At 41.9% G+C, this 19,011-nt stretch overlaps 1 protein-coding gene across 2 annotated transcripts; it reads left to right on the forward strand.

Annotated features, from left to right (window-relative positions):
* Window positions 1-1,981: 1,981 nt before the first annotated feature.
* Window positions 1,982-10,220, forward strand: LOC111971010 (T-cell-specific surface glycoprotein CD28). Of its 2 annotated transcripts, none has more exons than XM_023997807.2 (4): window positions 1,982-2,393; window positions 5,739-6,095; window positions 6,857-7,032; window positions 8,810-10,220. In XM_023997807.2, the coding sequence occupies exons 1-4, from the start codon at window positions 2,315-2,317 to the stop codon at window positions 8,930-8,932; spliced, it is 735 nt and encodes a 244-aa protein (XP_023853575.1). In that variant the 5' UTR covers window positions 1,982-2,314; the 3' UTR covers window positions 8,933-10,220. The 2 variants fall into 2 exon arrangements, with proteins under 2 accessions (XP_023853575.1, XP_023853577.1); XM_023997809.2 differs by having other exon boundaries at window positions 1,985-2,393; window positions 6,857-6,996.
* Window positions 10,221-19,011: the final 8,791 nt, after the last annotated feature.

The raw sequence follows: 19,011 nt of genomic DNA on the forward strand, positions 1-19,011 counted from the left end.
ACCACATRCTCTCTCTCTGAGAGCCACTGTGATTGTCATGTATGGGTCAAMATAAGGGACTGTCCTACATTGAAACTGACACACTGAATTACAAATCCCTGCTTGTGTTTTAGGACATGACCTTGAYGTAAKGTACATCTCTCTATTTTCACTAAGGAGCACACTTAACTTGTGTAACTCGGCGGATAAGGAAAYGATAGGAAAGAAACTGCTGCAATGACTAAAAAAACAAAAACACCTAGCATCATTTCCTGTTTAAGGTTCCCTTGGAGGTTGTTTTTTTGTGCCATTGTGCACTTTTGTATGCATAAGAGGCACCGCTCCTTGATGTTGCACACCTTGCAGTTTCTATTTAGTTAGGGTAAACACACTGCAGCAGACTACGAGGGCTGTACAGGTTTCATGTCACAATGTARTAGTSACTATGTTCCAAATGGAAACCTTTTCKCTTTATAGTGCACTACTTTTGCCCAGGGTGTGCACTATAGGGAATAGGGTGCCATTTGGAACGTATACCGCATAAAGGTCTGAGGTTAACACAAGCGTARGAGATTTTTATATGTTTTGTTCTATGAGATAATATTAGTCAGTTATCATGAACTTCATGAATTATAAAGCCTTGTGTGCTGTATGTGTTTTTTTAAATAACATAAATGCTTCAAAATGACCAAGATTATCTCATAGAACAAAACGTATAAGATCTCCTAAGCCTGTGTTTACCACAGACTTATTTTTCGGCATTTAACCAAAAACTCAGTACATTTTCCCATAGGCTTTGTCCAACGAACCATGAATGAGTTTGTGCCTACAAAAAAAAAAATACAAAAAAAACCTGACATTAATATTGCTTTCAATGACGGACTCCCAATTGCTAAAGTGTTGCAAGGCCATTACGATGATCATGAAAGAATCATCCGCAGCGCTTCAGCCATGATATGACTGACAGTCACGTGTGAGTGTGTGTTTGTTCTGGGGGAAATTCTGGGTTTGGTGTTCATGTAGTCACTCTGGGAAGACTCCTCTCTTTAGTCTGAGTTGACTATCATTTACAGACAAATGTAATAATGAATCATGTCCTGTGGGGCCCAGTCGGTAGAGCATGATGCTTTGTATGTATGCATGACTGTAAGTCTCTTTGAATAAAAGTGTCTGCTAAATGGCACATATTTGATTATTATTTTATAAAGATGTAAATGTAGAGAGTGGCTAGGGTGAGCTACAGTAGGTGTGTGTGTGGGGGTAAAGTCTACACCTGTTGTATTCGGCGCATGTGACAAATCAAATTTGATTTGACTTGTGTATGTTTGCCTATAGCTGCAGTGAGATTTAAAGKAGACCAGTAAATCTCTCTGTTCCCCCCAAACAAACTATAGGCCTCTCAATTTCTAATTAAGGTATCTATCTGTATGATGTGAAGTGACTCTGGATAATGATGCTCACTGGAAAGTTTACTCAAAAATATCATGAAAAACAGGAAATGTTGGCCTACACATTCGCCACAACGTGGTGAATGGTTATACGGTTTGGCGCATTACACGTCTGTGATAATATAAGTGCAACATTATGTTAGTTTACCTGACTGACTGTTGCAGGAGACAGTCACATAACCACAGACCAAGTGCGATGGTCGTCACTGACAGGTGCTAGGTAGACCTATGTAACAACCGCGTGATGAGTAACTCTGCCTGAGACTCAAACACTTGCATTATGCTCTAGCTTAGCAGGCTAACACAGTCTTGTGGGCAAGACGCAGGTTCGAACCCCGGTCACTCACATTGGTGCCGTGGCCCAGGTGGGTCTCTGCGAGTTCTACCAGAAGCAGTGAAATATGATATGGAGCGAGTCCATATAACAGTCCCGAGATAAGAGGGGGAAATCAAACATATGACTAATGCGATACGAGGTTCCAAGCCCTAACACACAGAGAAATATCAAATTCGAAGGGCATCAAAAGTCACATACCGTTTGAGGGCAGAAACTTTGTGAAGTTCAGAGTGCACTGCCAACAGAGTGCGGATGTTTTTTACTCAAGAGTCTGTGCAGTCAGTCACCCTGCTAGATGTGCAGCAGAGAGAGTTGCTTACAGTCGACGAGGGCCAGATTGTTGTTCACAGTGAAGTGACAGGGAAGGATGTTATGAGATGCACGCTGCCATCGTGTGACGAGCATGTGTTGTTTGTTTAGGTAGAGCAGAGCGGTCACTGTCTCGTTCGGTTTGGCATACAGTGTATCGTCACATTTACCCTGATTGTTGTGCACTGCAAAGGGATAGCAGGGGAGCTTCAGTTTCACGACAAAACTGAGAACTTTCAAGATGAACGTTTACTGGATACCCACGATCCTCCTCTCCCTCTCCAGTGCTGCAAACATGATAAGCTCCCACTACTGTAACGGTAAGATCTGAGCCTGTTTAAAAGCTCACGCTCTATAATAGTTATGACTGAAAACACGATGCATAATGTACTATCTATCCAGGTGTAATGTATAACAAATTACTTTATTATTGCTGTGGAACTATTGTGAAAAAAGTGGCATGTATGTAAAATGTACATGTAACAACAAAATAAAAAGCTGGGGGGGGGGATATGGGCCAAAAATGTAAACATATAACAGATCTGGGTCAGTCCAGGATGGTGCAACGTTTGTAAAAAAGAGAATCGTTTCAGCTCTAAATTATTACATTTCTGTCTGAATGTTTCACCATTGGACTTTGTCATTAACGTTCATCTATATTCTCAGTTTCAACAAATGTCACCTCAGGCATGATCCATAGCACTACCAGAACATTCTGATAACAAGAACAAAAGGTTGCCCAATCAAAGGGTTGCAGATCATTCAAGATTTCAATGCTCACCAAGCTGCATGGTTTTATCAGGTGGGGATGCTAGTTGCAGTGGTTTGGATCTCTCCAACACATTACTCAAACTACTGCAGTTAAACCCCAATTACAGATGTGTATATGCTTTAACATCTAGACTGCAGCTATATTATGAATAGAATAAGCAGGTTTATATAATGCATTGAAGTTGTTGTTTCCTCATTTTGATAGTACTTGCAGAAAGGAAACGGCAGGGGTGGGGGTGATAACGATTCAACTAAGTGACTCACATGTTCTAGTCCACACAGTTACGGGACTGCGTCTCTTTTTGAAATCTCAGGCCACAACAGTTGTTTTGGAGCATGTTCAATGTGTGGGTTAAAATACTGTGAAATTATGCATATGAATAATCCAAACTTGAGAGAATAAAAAGACTAGGTAAGCCTCAGAAGCCATTTTCCTGTGCTGTGTGTCGTGTGGTGTGTGGTGTGTGTGTGGTGTGTGTGTGTGTGTGTGTTGTGTGTGTGTGTGTGTGTGTGTGTGTGTGTGGTGTGTGTGTGTGTGTGTGAAAGAGTGCACTGCACATTGATGGAGGAATGCACAGTGTGTGCAGAGGGTTGCATTCCACTGAATTGGGAGTAGTTTAACCAAAATATGCCACAAGACCTAGAATTGCCTTATGTGTTATCCCACACAAAACGTTTCACTGTTATAAGCTAACTTTTTGGAAGAATTTAAACAAAATGTTCAGGTTTGGGTTAGAATTAAGGTTAGGTTTAGAATTGGGCTAGGGTTTGGAGTCAGGGGTTAAGGTTATGGAAATAGGATTTTGAATTGGAATCAATTGTTAGTCCCCCAAAAGTCCTCACAAGTTAGAAATACAGTGGCTTGCAAAAGTATTCACCCCTTGGCATTTTTCCTATTTTGTTGCCTTACAACCTGGAATTAAAATATATTTTTGGGGGGGCGGGGGGGGGGGGGGGGGGGTGTATCATTCGATTTACACAACATGCCTACCACTTTGGAAGATGCAAAATATTGTTTTATTGTGAAGCAAACAAGAAATAAGACAAAAAAACGGAAAACTTGAGCGTGCACTACTCACCCCCCAAAGTCAATACTTTGTAGAGCACTTTTTGCAGCAATTACAGCTCGAAGTCTCGTGGGGTATGTCTTTATAGGCTTTGCACATCTAGCCACTGGGATTGTTGCCCTTCTTCAAGGCAAAATTGCTCCAGCTCCTTCAAGTTGGATGGCTTCCACTGGTGTACAGCCATTTGTAAGTCATACCACAGATTCTCAATTGGATTGAGGGTCTGGGCATTGACTAGGCCATTCCAAGACATTAAATGCTTCCCCTTAAACCACTTGAGTGTTGCTTTAGCAGTATGCTTAGGGTCATTGTCCTGCTGGAAGGTGAACCTCAGTCCCAGTCTCAAATCTCTGGATGACTGAAACAGGTTTCCCTCAAGAATTTCCCTGTATTTTGCACCATCAATCATTCCTTCAATTCTGATCAGTTTCCCAGTCCCTGCCGATGAAAAACATCCCCACAGCATGATGCTGCCACCACCATGCTTCACTGTGGGGATGGTGTTCTCGGGGTGATGAGAGGTGTTGGGTTTGCGGCAGACATAGCGTTTTCCTTGATGGCCAAAAAGATAGTGTCATCAGTCTCATCTGAACAGAGTACCTTATACCATATGTTTGGAGAGTCTCCCACATGCCTTTTGGCAAACACCATACGTGTTTGCTTATTTTGTCTATAAGCAATGGCTTTTTTCTGGCCACTCTACTATAAAGCCCAGCTCTGTGGAGTGTACGGCTTAAAGTGATCCTATGGACAGATACTCCAGTCTCCGCTGTGGAGCTTTGCAGCTCCTTCAGGGTTATCTTTGGTCTCTTTGTTGCCTCTCTGATTAATGCCCTCCTTGCCTGGTCCGTGAGTTTTGGTGGGCGGCCCTCTCTTGGCAGGTTTGTTGTGGTGCCATATTCTTTCAATTTTTTAATAGTTTATTTAATGTTGCTCTGTGGGATGTTCAAAGTTTCAGATATTTTTTTATAACCCAACCCTGATCTGTACTTCTCCGAGCTCCTTGGTCTTCATGGTGCCGCTTGCTTGGTGGTGCCCCTTGCTTAGTGGTGTTGCAGACTCTGGATCCTTTCAGAACAGGTGTATATATACTCAGTTCATGTGACACAGATCATGTGACAGATTGCAAACAGGTGGACTTTATTTAACGAATTATGTGACTTCTGAAGGTAATTGGTTGCAGCAGATCTTATTTAGGAGCTTCATAGCAGAGGGGGTGAATACATATGCACGCACCACTTTTCTGTTTTGAATTTTTTGAAACAAGTTATTTTTTTCATTTCACTTCACCAATTTGGACTATTTTGTGTATGTCCATTACATGAAATCCAAATAAAAATCCATTTAAATTACAGATTGTAATGCAACAAAATAGGAAAAACGCCAAGGGGGATGAATACTTTTGCAAGGTACTGTACATAGCTGTTTATGTGTGTGTGTTCAAGATCAAAGAGCCAAGAAATTTGGCAAAGGACAGGAGTGGAACGTTAGCTAAAAAGACTTGTAACCAGAGTAGGTTTCTACTAGCCTGGTCCCAGATCTGTTGACAATGACTCAAATGCTGTCATTGTCAAACTGAAAAGTCTGGCCTCACAGTAATCTGTTTGGCATGACAATTCCAAAAGGACTTGGCAAGAGAGCTGAAACAGACTGGCACCAAGGCTAGGTTTACACCTCATTGCACTCACCAAATCTTGCTGTGTCAGATCATTGATTTCTTCAAGTAAAGAAGAAGGGAAGTGTTAAAACAGGGCCCTTGTCTACTTCCCTTTGATATAATGCGTACAACTGACTGCCTCTATTTGACTTTTGACCTTCCCTCACCAGACAAGCCCAGAACGTCCTACGTGGTCCGTGTGTCTGTCAACGGCATTGCATCGGTCAGATGCCCCAACCTGACAGGCAAGGACCAGGAGGAGATGAGATTCCACCTTTACCTGGGCTTGGTCGAGGTTGGCAACCACACTCACGACAGTGCTCACAACCACAACTCCACAGAGACCGTGAGTCCTGTTGGGGAGGGTCTGGGGCTGAGGGTGAACAAACAGGACCATACGGTCAGTTTTGTCCTCTCTGGAATGACCACGGAGCGCGCTGGAGTCTATACCTGTGAGGGGCACCCCATGTACCCACCTCCCATTGAGAAAGTACCAGACGAGCCTCAGACCTTGGTCCTGGTTGAAGGTATGTTTACTTCAAAAGGAACTGATCTATACAAGCACACACAAATACACAYGGGTGCGCACATGCACGCACAGTAGTTCAAAATGCTATATCTTGATTTACAGGAATATACACTGAGTGTACAAAACATTAGGAACACCTGCTCTTTCCATGACAAAGACTGATCAGGTAAATCCAGGTGAAAGCTATGATCCTTTATTGATGTCACCTGTGAAATCCACATCAATCAGTGTAGATAAAGGGGAGGAGACAGGTTAAAGAAGGACTTGAGATATTGATTGTGTATATTTGCCATTCAGAGGGTGAATGGGCAAGACAAAGATTTAAGTGCCTGTGAATGGAGTATGGTAGCAGGTGCAAGGCACACCGGTTTGAGTGTGTCAAGAACTGCAACACTGCAGCGTTTTTCATGCTCAACAGTTTCCTGCGTGTATGAAGAATGGTCCACCATCCAAATGTCATTCAATTAACTTGACACAACTGTGGGAAGGCTGTTCTGAGGGCAAAAGGGTTTGCAACTCACTATTAGGAAGTAGGATGGTGTTYCTAATGTTTTGTGCACTCAGTGTATATTCCGATGTACTTGTGCTTAAAGGCCAAACGGGCCAGTTTACTGGACCTAGATAAGCCTATGTCTTTTACTTAAAATGCACTTTCAGTTGTAAAAGTAAAGTACCCCAGGAGTAGGCTTAATCTGGATCTGTAAAACTACTCCTTGAAGTTTAAAACTCACATCTCTCTCTCTCTGATTGGTTGGTCAGCATACCAGTGCCAGGCAGGAAAGACTGTGGGATGTGTAGACCCTAGAGTGCATGGTGTCCCTGTTTGGGCATGGGTGCTGGGGTTCTGGGTCACCACCATCTATGGCCTGGTTGTCACGGTCATCGCCTTTGTCATCTGGGTGAGCGACATCTCGCTTCCTTTCATCAAAGAGAGGGTAACTTGTCTTACATCCATGAGGTGCTGTGATGAAAACATATAAGTCATCTCTCAAGCCTTGGCATAAATTCAATGCACAATTAACTATTTAGTCCAACAATGCAATATAGTATTCAGTACCAGTCAAAAGTTGAGACACATCTACTAATCAAAGTTTTTAAAAACTATTTTCAACATTGTAGAATAATAGTGAAAACATTCAAACTATGAAATAACACATATGGAATCATGTAGTAACCAAAATAAGTGTTAAACAAATCAAAATATATGTTATATTTGAGATTCTTCAAAGTAGCCACCCTTTGCCTTGATGACAGCTTTACACACTCTTGGCATTCTCTCAACCAGCTTCACCTGGAATGTTTTTACAAAAGTCTTGAAGGACTTCCCACATAGGCTGAGCACTTGTTAGCTGCTTTTCCTTCACTCTACGGTCCAACTCATCCCAAACSATCTCAATTGGGATAAGGTTGGGTGATTGTGGAGGCCAGGTCATCTGATGCAGCCCTCCATCACTCTCCTCGGTCAAATAGCCCTTACACAGCCTGGAGGTGTGTTTTGGGTCATTGTCCTGTTGAAAAACAAATGATAGTGGGACTAAGTGCAAACCAGATGGGATGGCGTATCGCTGCAGAATCCTGTGGTAGCCATGCTGGTTAAGTGTGCCTCGAATTCTAAATAAATCACTGACAGGGTCACCAACAAAGGACCCTCACACCACCTCCTCCATGCTTCACAGTGGGAACCACACATGCGGAGATCATCCGTTCACCTACTCTATATCTCACAAAGACACCGCGGTTGGAACMAAAAATGTCAAATTTAGACTAATCAGACCAAGGTCTAATGTCCATTGCTCGTGTTTCTTGGCCCAAACAAGTCTCTTCTTATTATTGGTGTCCTTTAGTAGTKGTTTCTTTGCAGCAATTCAACCATGAAGGCCTGATTCACACAGTCTCCTCTGAACAGATGTTGAGATGTGTCTGTTACTTGAACTCTGTGAAGCATTTTTTTGGGCTGCAATCTGAAGTGCAGTTAACTCTAATGAACTTACCCGCTGCAGCAGAGGTAACTCTGGGTCTTCCWTTYCTGTGGYGGTCCTCATGAGAGCCAGTTTCATCATAGCGCTTGATGGTTTTTGCGACTGTACTTGAAGAAACTTTCAAAGTACTTGACATTTTCCGTATTGACWGACCTTCATGTCTTAAAGTAATGATGGACTGTCATTTCGCTTTGCTTTTTTGAGCTGTTCTTGCCATRATATGGACTTGGTCTTYTAMCAAATAGGRCTATYTTCTGTATACCACCCCTACCTTGTCACAACACAACTGAGTGGCTCAAATGCATTAAGGAAAGAAATTCCACAAAATAACTTTTAACAAGGCACACCTGTTAATTGAAATGCATTCCAGGTGACTACTGCATGAAGCTGGTTGAGAGAATGCCAAGCATGTGCAAAGCTGTCATCAAGTCAAAGGGTGGCTACTTGAAGAATCTTCAATATAAATATATATTAAGATTTATTTAACACTTTTTTGGTTAGTACATGATTCCATATGTGTTATTTCATAGTTTGTACAATAATAGTGAAGACATAAATGTAGAAAATAAAGAAAAACAATTGWATGAGTAGGTGTGTCCAAACTTTTGACTGGTACTTTATGTATTGAAAACATAAATGATGCATGGAGACAGTTGTATACAACTACRACTGCATACATATACACAGMTCACCCTACTCACTCTCCACCTCTTTCTGTGAATTTGATCCTCAGCTCAGACTGAGGAGAGTGGCGTGTTCCCAGAGCGACTACATGAACATCAAACCCAAAGCTCCACTCAGGGGGCCCAGGAAGAAGCACGGGGTCCAGCATCCAATCCGAATGGGACAATACTGATCAGTCATCCTCAGATCAATCATTCTCAGACAAAAGCAACACGAGAGTTGAGCCTTTATTGGCCCTTGAGAGCTGWTTGGAGATACAGACCAAGTTCTTGATGTAAATACGAAAGCTAGCTCTTCAAATGATGAGGTGTACATCTAAATTGTACATCTGATTGCGTGTAAATAAAGATTTGAGTTATCTTATAAATGTTGATCAAATAATTATAGTCTGATGTTATATGATCTTCTGGGAAACTATTGAGAATGGAGTCTTAAAGTTGTGGGCAGTATACTATATAAAACAATATCGCCTTGCATACTGAGCGAACGCACACGCCCACACACACAAATGGGTTAAGCGTACAGACACAGGGATATCATATCTGATTTGTAGTGGGTGTGTAGTGAAGAGGAAGACCCTAGCTCTGTGGTGAATGGGTCTCACAGGAAACAGTGGTTTCCGAATATGAGGGGACTGAACCACATTTTCACTCTCTGAGAGGCACTGATTGTCATGTACAGTATATGTATTTAAAATAAGGGACTGCCTTACATTGAAACKGGCACACTGAATTACAAATCCCTGCTTGTTTTTTTAATGGACTAATACTTTTACTGTACTTAAGTAGTTTTTTAAAAATCAAATCAAGCTGGTGCTTCAAATCGAGTATTCCCAAGCTACAGGCCTCTTTCAACTGTTTCAGTGTATTGCAATATTTTAGTTTTAACCATTGTTTACAGATTTTTATAGGACAACTTACAACTCGTCATTTGAGGGTTAACTTAACAAACTCAGCCACAAGGAAATGTTGAAATACAAAAAAACTGCTGTAATGACTAAAACAAAAAAAACACACACCTAGCATCATTTCCTGTCTACTGTTTCCTTGGAGGCTTGTGTTTTGTGCCATTGTGCACTAGAGTATGCATAAGAGGGCCTGCACCTTGATGTTGYACACCTTGCAGTTTCTATGTAGTTAGGGCAAACACATTAAACCAGCAGACTATGAGGGCTGTACAGGTTTCATGTCACAATGAAACAGTAGCTACATCCCAAATGGAACMCTTYTCTCTTTATAGTGCACTACTTTTACAWTATACATTACATATACTGTATGTATTCCTGCATTCGTGAAGGATTCAGACCCCTTGACTTTTTCCAAATGTTGTTACGTTACAGCCTTATTCTAAAATGTATTAAATTGTTTTTTTCTCCTCATCAATCTACACCACAATACCTTGTACCTGAGTTTAGACATTTTTGCAAATGTATAAAAAAATAAACTTCAAATCAAATCAAATCCAATTGTATTTGACACATACATGTGTTTTGCAGATGTTATTGCGAGTGTAGCGAAATGCTTGTGTTTCTAGCTAACAGTGCAGTAATATCTATCAATTTTACAACAATACACACAAATCTAAAGTAAAGGAATGGAATTAAGAATATATAAATATTTGGGTGAGCAATGTCAGAGCAGAATAGACTAAGATACAGTAGAATAGGATAGAATACAGTATATACATATGAGATGAGTAATGCAAAATATGTAAACATTATTAAAGAGACTAGTGTTCCGTTATTAAAGTGGCCAGTGATTCCATGTCTATGTATATAGGGCAGAAGCCTCTAAAGTGCTACTGATGGCTAACAGTATTCTAACAGTATTTAACTGTCTGATGGCCTTGAGATAGAAGCTGTTTTTCAGTCTCTCGGTCCCACCTTGTACTGACTTCGCCTGCTGGATGATAGCGGTGTGCCCGGTGATGCGTTGGGCAGACCGCACCACCCTCTCGAGAGCCCTGCGGTTGCAGATGCTCTCAATTGCATCTGTAAAAGTTTGTGAGGGTTTTAGGTGCCAGCCTTCTGAGGTTGAAGAGGGGCTGTTGCGCCTTCTTCACCACACTGTCTGTGTGGGTGGACCATTTCAGTTTGTCAGTGATGTGTACGACGAGAACTTGAAGCTTTCCACCTTCTCCACTGCAGTCCTGTTGATGTGGATAGGGGGGTGCTCCCTCTGCTGTTTCCTGAAGTCCACAATCAGCTCCTTTCTTTTGTTGACGTTGGGTGTGAGATCATTTTCCTGGCCCCACACTCCCAAGGCCTCACCTCCTCCCTGTTAAGCTGTCTCGTCATTGTTGGATATCAGGCCTACTACCGTTTGTGTCGTTTGCAAACTTGATGATTGAGTAGGAGATTTGCGTGGCCACGCAGTCATGGGTGAACAGGGAGTACAGGAGGGGGCTGAGCACACATCCTTGTGAGACCCCAGTGTTGAGAATCAGCAAAGTGGTGTTTTTTCCTGCCTTCGCCGCCTGGGGGCGGCTTATCATGCAGTCCAGGACCCAGTTGCACAGGGCGGGGTTCAGACCCAGGGCCTCGAGCTTAATGATGATCTTGGAGGGTACTATGGTGTTGAATGCTGAGCTTCAGTCAATGAACAGCATTCTTACATAGGTATTCTTGTTGTCCAGATGGCATAGGGCAGTGTGCAGTGCGATGGCATCGTCTGTGGATCTATTGGGGCGGTAAGCAAATTGAAGTGGGTCTAGTGTGTCAGGTAAGGTAGAGGTGCTATGATCCTTGACTAGTCTCTCAAATCACTTCATGATGGCAGAAGTGAGTGCTACGGGGTGATCGTCATTTAGTTCAGTTACCTTTGTTTTCTTGGGTACAGGAACAATGGTGAACATCTTAAAGCATGTGGGGACAGTAGACTGGGATAGGRAGAGATTGAAKATGTCCGTAAACACTCTAGCCAGCTCGTCTGCACATGCTCTGAGGAAGCGGCTAGGGATGCCATCAGTTTGGGCCGGCAGCCTTGCGAGGGTTAACACACTGTTGTGGAAATTCTTACACAGGGACACGAAGTCAATCTTAAATGAATCATTGTTTATTGTCAGTGCGCTGAAGAGGTTCCAACCAGCTCACTGCACCATACTACACATGTTAACCAGGAGCTCTTCCTGGGCATACCCAGCAGTTGTCTTATATACGGCTATACACAGACAAGTTATATTTGCATGATTTAGCAGAATTAATTAATCATTACCGTTTTGTTTCATAACATGTGACAGACCAACACCTCACGAGGCTTCTCCTCTCTAAGCTGAGACCTTGAAACAAAATGGAGTTCACGATCAGATTTGCGGAAAGGAGGGGAGGGTGGGTCTTGAAGGCATCCCAGAAGTTGGAGTAGCAGTGGTTGAGTGTTTTAAGCAGCGGCGAGTACTAAAGTCAATGTGCTGATTAGAACTTTTGTAGGATTTTTTCTCAAATTTGCTTTAATTAAATCCCCAGCTAACAATAAATGCAGCCTCAGGATATGTGGTTTCAGTTTTGCATAAAGTCAGTGACGTTCTTTGAAAGACGTTGCGGTATCGGCTTGAGAGGGGATATATACACAGCTGTGACTTTAACCAAAGAGTATTCTCTGGGAGATAATACTGTCGGCATTTGATTGTGAGGTATTCTAGGTCGGATGAACAAAAGGGCTTGAATTTCTTTATGTTATCACAATCACATCATGAGTTGTTAATCATGAAATATACACCCCCGCCCTTCTTCTTCCCGAGAGATATTTATTCCTTTATGCGCGATGAACTGAGAACCCACTGGCTGGACGGACTCAGACAGTAATATCCAGAGAGAACCATGTTTCCGTGAAACAGAGTATGTTACAATCCTTGATGTCTCTCTGGAAAGAAATCCTCACCCTGAGCTCGTCAACTTTATTATCCAGAGACTGAATTTCAGCAGTAATATACTTGGAAGTAGGTCTAGAAAGACACGCCCGAGTACCTTCCTCCGCCGGCTGTGTTTTAGATCAGCCTCTGGAATCAGTTCACTACCTGCCCTCCAGGACACCTACACCACCCGATGTCACAGGAAGGCCATAAGATCATCAAGGACAACAACCACCGAGCAACTGCCTGTTACACCCGCTATCATCCAGAAGGCGAGGTCAGTAAGGTGCATCAAGAGGGACCGAGAGACTGAAAAACAGCTTCTATCTCAAGGCCATCAGACTGTTAAACAGCACCACTAACATTGAGTGGCTGCTGCACCATACTGACACAATCCAGCTCACTTTAATAATGGAAATTGATGGAAATTGATCAAATAATGTATCACTAGCCACTTTAACAATGCCACTTAATATAATGTATATGTACAAGTGGGGCAAAAAGTATTTAGTCAGCCACCATTGTGGCAAGTTCTCCCACTAAAAGATGAGAGAGGCCTGTAATTTTCATCATAGGTACACTTTCAACTATGACAGACAAAATGAGAAGAAAAAAATCCAGAAAAATCACATTGTAGGATTTTTAATGAATTTATTGCAAATTATGTGGAGAAATAAGTATTTGGTCACCTACAAACAAGCAAGATTTCTGGCTCTCACAGACCTGTAACTTTTCTTTAAGAGGCTCCTCTGTCCTCTCACTCGTTACCTGTATTAATGGCACTGTTTGAACTTGTTATCAGTATAAAAGACACCTGTCACACCTCAAACAGTCACACTCAAACTCCACTATGGACAGACCAAAGAGCTGTCAAAGGACACGAGAAACAAATTGTAGACCTGCACCAGGCTGGGAATACTGAATTGCAATAGGTAAGCAGCTTGGTTTGAAGAAATCAACTGTGGGAGCAATTATTCAGGAAATGGAAGACATACAAGACCACTGATAATCTCCTCGATCTGGGGCTCCACGCAAAATCTCACCCCGTGGGGTCAAAATGAATCACAAGAACAGGTGAGCAAAAATCCCAGAAACCACACGGGGGGACCTAGTGAATTGACCTGCAGAGAGCTGGGACCAAAGTAAAAAGCCTACATTAGTAAACACTACCGCCAGGGACTCAATCCTGCAGTGCCAGAGCGTGTCCCCCTGCTTAAGCCAGTACATGTCCAGGCCTGTCTGAAGTTTGCTAGAGAGCATTTGGATGATCCAGAAGAAGATTGGGAGAATGTCATATGGTACGATGAATCCAAATAGAACTTTTTGGTAAAAACTCACTCGTCGTGTTTGGAGGACAAAGAATGCTGAGTTGCACTCAAAGAACAATACCTACTGTGAAGCATGGGGGTGGAAACATAATGCTTTGGGGCTGTTTTTTCTGCAAGGACAGGACGACTGATCCGTATAAAGGACAGAATGAATGGGCCATGTATCGTGAGATTTTGAGTGAAAACCTCCTTTCCTCAGCAAGGGCATTGAAGATGAAGCTGGGTCTTTCAGCATGAAATGATCCCAACACACCGCCCGGGCAACGAAGGAGTGGCTTCGTAGAAGCATTTCAAGGTCCTGGAGTGGCCTAGCAGTCCTCCAGATCTCAACCCATAGAAAGTCTTTGAGGGAGTTGAAAGTCGTGTTGCCCAGCACAGCCCCAAAACATCACTGCTCTAGAGATCTGCATGGAGGAATGGGCCAAAATACCAGCAACAGTGTGTGAAAACTTGTGAAGACTTTACAGAAAAACGTTTTGACCTCTGTCATTGCCAACAAAGGGTATATAAAAGTATTGAGATAACTTTTGTTATTGAGCCAATACTTATTTTCCACCATAATTTGCAAATAAATTCATTAAAAATCCTACAATGTTGATTTTCTGGATTTTTTCCCCCTCATTTTGTTCTGATCATAGTTGAAGTGTACCTATGATGAAAATTACAGGCCTCTCTCTTTTTTAAGTGGGAGAACTTGCACAATTGGTGGCTGACTAAATACTTTTTTGCCCACTGTATATACTGTACTCTATATCATCTACTGCATCTTGCCATCTTTATGTAATACATGTATCACTAGCCACTTTAAACTATGCACTTTTACATTTACATACCTACATTACTCATCTCATATGTATATACTGTACTCGATACCATCTACTGCATCTTGCCTATGCCGTTCTGTACATCACTCATTCATATATCTTTATGTACATATTCTTTTATCCCTTATACACTTGTGTGTATAAGGTAGTAGTTGTGGAATTGTTAGGTTAGATTCTCGTTGGTTATTACTGCATTGTCGGAACTAGAAGCACAAGCATTTCGCTACACTCGCATTAACATCTGCTAACCATGTCTATGTGACAAATAAAATTTGATTTGAATTGCCCTGGGGGATACGAACAAAGGATCCAATTCGGGAAAGTTGTAATGCTGGTGGTTCTGGTGAGTTACCGCCACTCTGATATCCAATAGTTCTTCCCGGCTGTATGTAATAACACAACAAAAATTCTGGGCTAATAATGTAAGAAATAACACAAAAAACWAAATACTGAAAAGTCTCCTAAGAGCTAGAAGCACAGCAGCCCTCTGTCAGTGCCATTTTCATCAGTATTTTTAGATAAGTATTCAGACCCTTTACTCAGTACTTTGTTAAGGCACCTTAGGCAGCGATTACAGCCTYGTGTCTTCTTGGGTATGATGCTTCAAGGTTGGCACACCTGCATTTGGACMGTTTCTCCCATTCTTCTCTGCAGATCCTCTCAAGATCTGTCAGATTTGATGGGAAGCGTTGCTGCACAGCTTTTTTCAGGTCTCTCCAGAGATGTTCGATCGGGTTCAAGTCCGGGATCTTGYTGGGCCACTCAAGGAGTCAGAGACTTGTCCCGAAGCCACTCCTGCATTGTCTTGGCTGTGTGCYTAGGGTCGTTGTCCTGTTGGAAGGTGAAGCTTCACCCCAGTCTGAGGTCCTGAGCRCTCTGGAGYAGGTTTTCATCAAGGATCTCTCTGTACTTTGCTCCGTTCATTTYCCCCTYTACTCTCCCAGTCCCTGCCGCTGAAAGACATCCCCACAGCATGATGCTGCCACCATGCTTCACCGTAGGGATGGTGCCAGGTTTCCTCCAGACGTGACACCTGGCATTCAGGTCAAAGAGTTCAAACTTGGTTTCATCAGACCAGAAAAACTTGTTTCTCATGGTCAGAGTTCTTTAGGTGCCTTTTGGCAAACTCCAAGTGGGCTGTAATGTGCCTTTTACTGAGGTGTGGCTTTCATCTGGCCACTCTACCATAAAGRTCTGACTGGTGAAGCGCTGCAGAGATGGTTGTAATTCTGTAAGGTTCTCCCATCTCCAGAGGAACTCTGGAGCTCTGTCAGAATACAGAGTAACCATTGGATTCTTGGTCACCTCCCTGACCAAGGCCCTTCTCCCCGATTGCTCAGTTTGGCCGGGGGGCCAGCTCTAGGAAGTCTTGGTTCCAAACTTCTTCCATTTAAGAATGATGGAGGCCACTGTGTTCTTGGCGACCTTTGATGCTGCAGACATTTTTTGGTACCCTTCCCCAGATCTGTGCCTCGACACAATCCGGTCTGAGCTCTAATTTCGAAAAACMCGTTTTCTCTTTGTCATTATGGGGTATTGTGTGTAGATTGATGAGGAAAATGTTTTATTTAATCAATTTTAGAGTAAGGCTGTAACGTATCTTTATTTTTTTTAAGTCAAGGGGTCTGAATACTTTCCCAATGCACTGTAGGGAATCGGGTATGATTTGGGACGCATTCTATACATCTCATCCATTTTTGTCAGCAAGTCTACATATGCACAATAGCAAGTTAATAAAGGAAAATAGTAACCAGTTATGTGACAAACATTGTGAAAACCTTTGACAGTTTCTCCAATAAATTAAACGMATTTTTAAAAACAGAAATTTTAGTAGATTCCTGTTTCTATGACATTTTATTTTAGTTACWGGCATGAATATAGACCACTTAGTTATCACATCAGTTCCCAACTCTACTAAATGACATGCCWATAATTTGAACAGTTTCACTCTTGGTAAGGCCACCAATTCATCACATCAGTATTGTTCTCAAGTGCAAACATATTCTATATGACTAGTGCCCTGATTTTGTTTATCATGTCACATGACCTGGATTTTAACCGTTATTTTAAGCCTTTTTCAAAAATGAGAATTTGACCAGAAATGAATTTTAGAATAACGTAAAAAAATGTGGAAAAGGTTAAGGGGTCTGAATACACTGTACGTATATATGCACAGCACCAGTCAAAAGTTTGGGCACACCTACTCATTCAAAGGTTTTTCTATATTTTTTACTATTTTGTACATTGTACAATAATAGTGAATACATCAAAACTATGAAATAACACATATGGAATCATGTACTAACTAAAACAAATGTTAAACAAATAATTTTTGATTCTTCAAAGTAACCACCCTTCGCCTTGATGAGAGCTGTGCACACTCTTGGCAKTCTTTCAACAATCTTTATGACATAGTCACCTGGAATGCATTTCAATKAACAGGTGTGCCTTGTTAAGTTATTTTGTGGAATTTCTTTCCTTCTTAATGCATTTGAGCCAATCAGTTGTGTTGTGACAAGGTACGGGTGGCATACAGAAGATAGCCCTATTTGGTAGAAGACCAAGTCCATATTACGGCAAGAACAGCTCAAATAAGCAAAGAGAAACGACAGTCCTTYATTACTTTAAGACATGAAGGTCAGTCAATCCAGAAAATGTCAAGAACTTTGAAAGTTTCTTCAAGTGTAGTCGCAAAAACCACCAAGCGCTATGATGAAGTTGGCTCTCATGAGGACCGCCACAGGAAAGGAAGACCCAGAGTTATCTCTGCTGCAGCGGGTGAGTTCATTAGAGTTAACGGCACCTCAGATTGCAGCCCAAATAAATGCTTCACAGAGTTCAAGTAACAGACACATCAACATKAACTATTCCAAGGAGACTGAGTGAATCAGGCCTTCATGGTTGAATTGTTGCAAAGAAACCACTACTAAAAGACACGAATAAGAGGATACTTGGTTGGGCCAAGAAACACGAGCAATGAACATTAGACTGGTGGAAATCTGTCCTTTGGTCCAAATTTGAGATTTTTGGTTGCAACCGCYGTGTCTTTGTGAGACTCAGAGTAGGTGAACGGATGATCTCTGCATGTATGGTTCCCACCATGAAGATTGGAGATGGTGTGATGGTGCTTTGCTGGTGACAAGGTCTGTGATTTATTTAGAATTCAAGGCATACTTAACCTGCATGGCTACCACAGCATTCTGCAGCGATACACCATCCCATCTGGTTTGCCCTTAGAGGGACTATCATTTGTTTTTCCAACAGGACAATGACCCAAAACACACCTCCAGGCTGTGTAAGGGCTATTTGACCAAGAAGGAAAGTGACCGAGTGCTGCATCAGATGACCTGGCCTCCGACAATCCAATTGAGATTGCTTGGGATGCGTTCGGCCGCAGAGTGAAGGAAAAGCAGCCAACAATTACTCAGCATATGTGGGAACTCCTTCAAGACTGTTGGAAAAGCATTCCTCATGAAGCTGGTTGAGAGAATGCCAAGAGTGTTCAAAGCTGTCATCAAGCCTAAGGGTGACTACTTTGAAGAATCTAAAATATATTTTGATTTGTTCAACACTTTTTTGGTTACTACATGATTCCATGTGTTATTTCACAGTTTATGACTTCACTATTATTCTACAATGTAGAAAACAGTAAAAATAAATAAAAACCCTTGAATTAGTAGGTGTGTCCCACTCAAAACACAGGGGGATGTGTGTGTCTGATATACACACAGACATGAAAACAACTTACACACACACACACTACTGTGTTAGCATCGGTTTTTGATACTATCACTCAGCGTGATATCTGTCCAGCAATTATGCTTGTCAGTTAACACTGTGACATTGTAATGGAGGTGACATGTAGGTTTGAACAGCTGTATGCCCCGCAGTAGCATTTTGTTTGGTTAATACATGATTCCATATGTGTTAGTTCATAGTTTTGATGTCGTCGCTATTATTCTACAATGTATAAAAAAAATAAAAAAATGAAGGCTGAAATGAGTAGGTGTCCAAACTTTTGACTGGTACTGTGTATAGTGGATGACTGTTTCTATCATTTTATTTTCAGCATAAGTGACAGTCATGATTATAAACCCTTTCTTTGTTATAACATCAGTTCCCATAACCACCTCTCCTCAACACATTTCAATGACATGGCATCAATCTGAACAATTTCAGGCCCAATCCCAAATCAACCACTAGACACTCACCCTATGCACGTGAGATGTAAGAGGATTTAACGGGTATAAGCA

Source organism: Salvelinus sp. IW2-2015, linkage group LG12 (assembly GCF_002910315.2).
Source record: "Salvelinus sp. IW2-2015 linkage group LG12, ASM291031v2, whole genome shotgun sequence".
Lineage (NCBI taxonomy): Eukaryota > Metazoa > Chordata > Actinopteri > Salmoniformes > Salmonidae > Salvelinus > Salvelinus sp. IW2-2015.

What these genes read in the sequence shown, in the direction of transcription:
- LOC111971010 (XM_023997807.2), top strand. Translation starts at nt 2,315, where the DNA reads ATGAACGTTTACTGGATACCCACGATCCTCCTCTCCCTCTCCAGTGCT. An exon ending in AAGCTCCCACTACTGTAACG is followed by an intron (nt 2,394 to 5,738) that starts GTAAGATCTGAG and finishes TTCCCTCACCAG; the next exon opens with ACAAGCCCAGAACGTCCTAC. An exon ending in TTCCTTTCATCAAAGAGAGG is followed by an intron (nt 7,033 to 8,809) that starts GTAACTTGTCTT and finishes TTTGATCCTCAG; the next exon opens with CTCAGACTGAGGAGAGTGGC.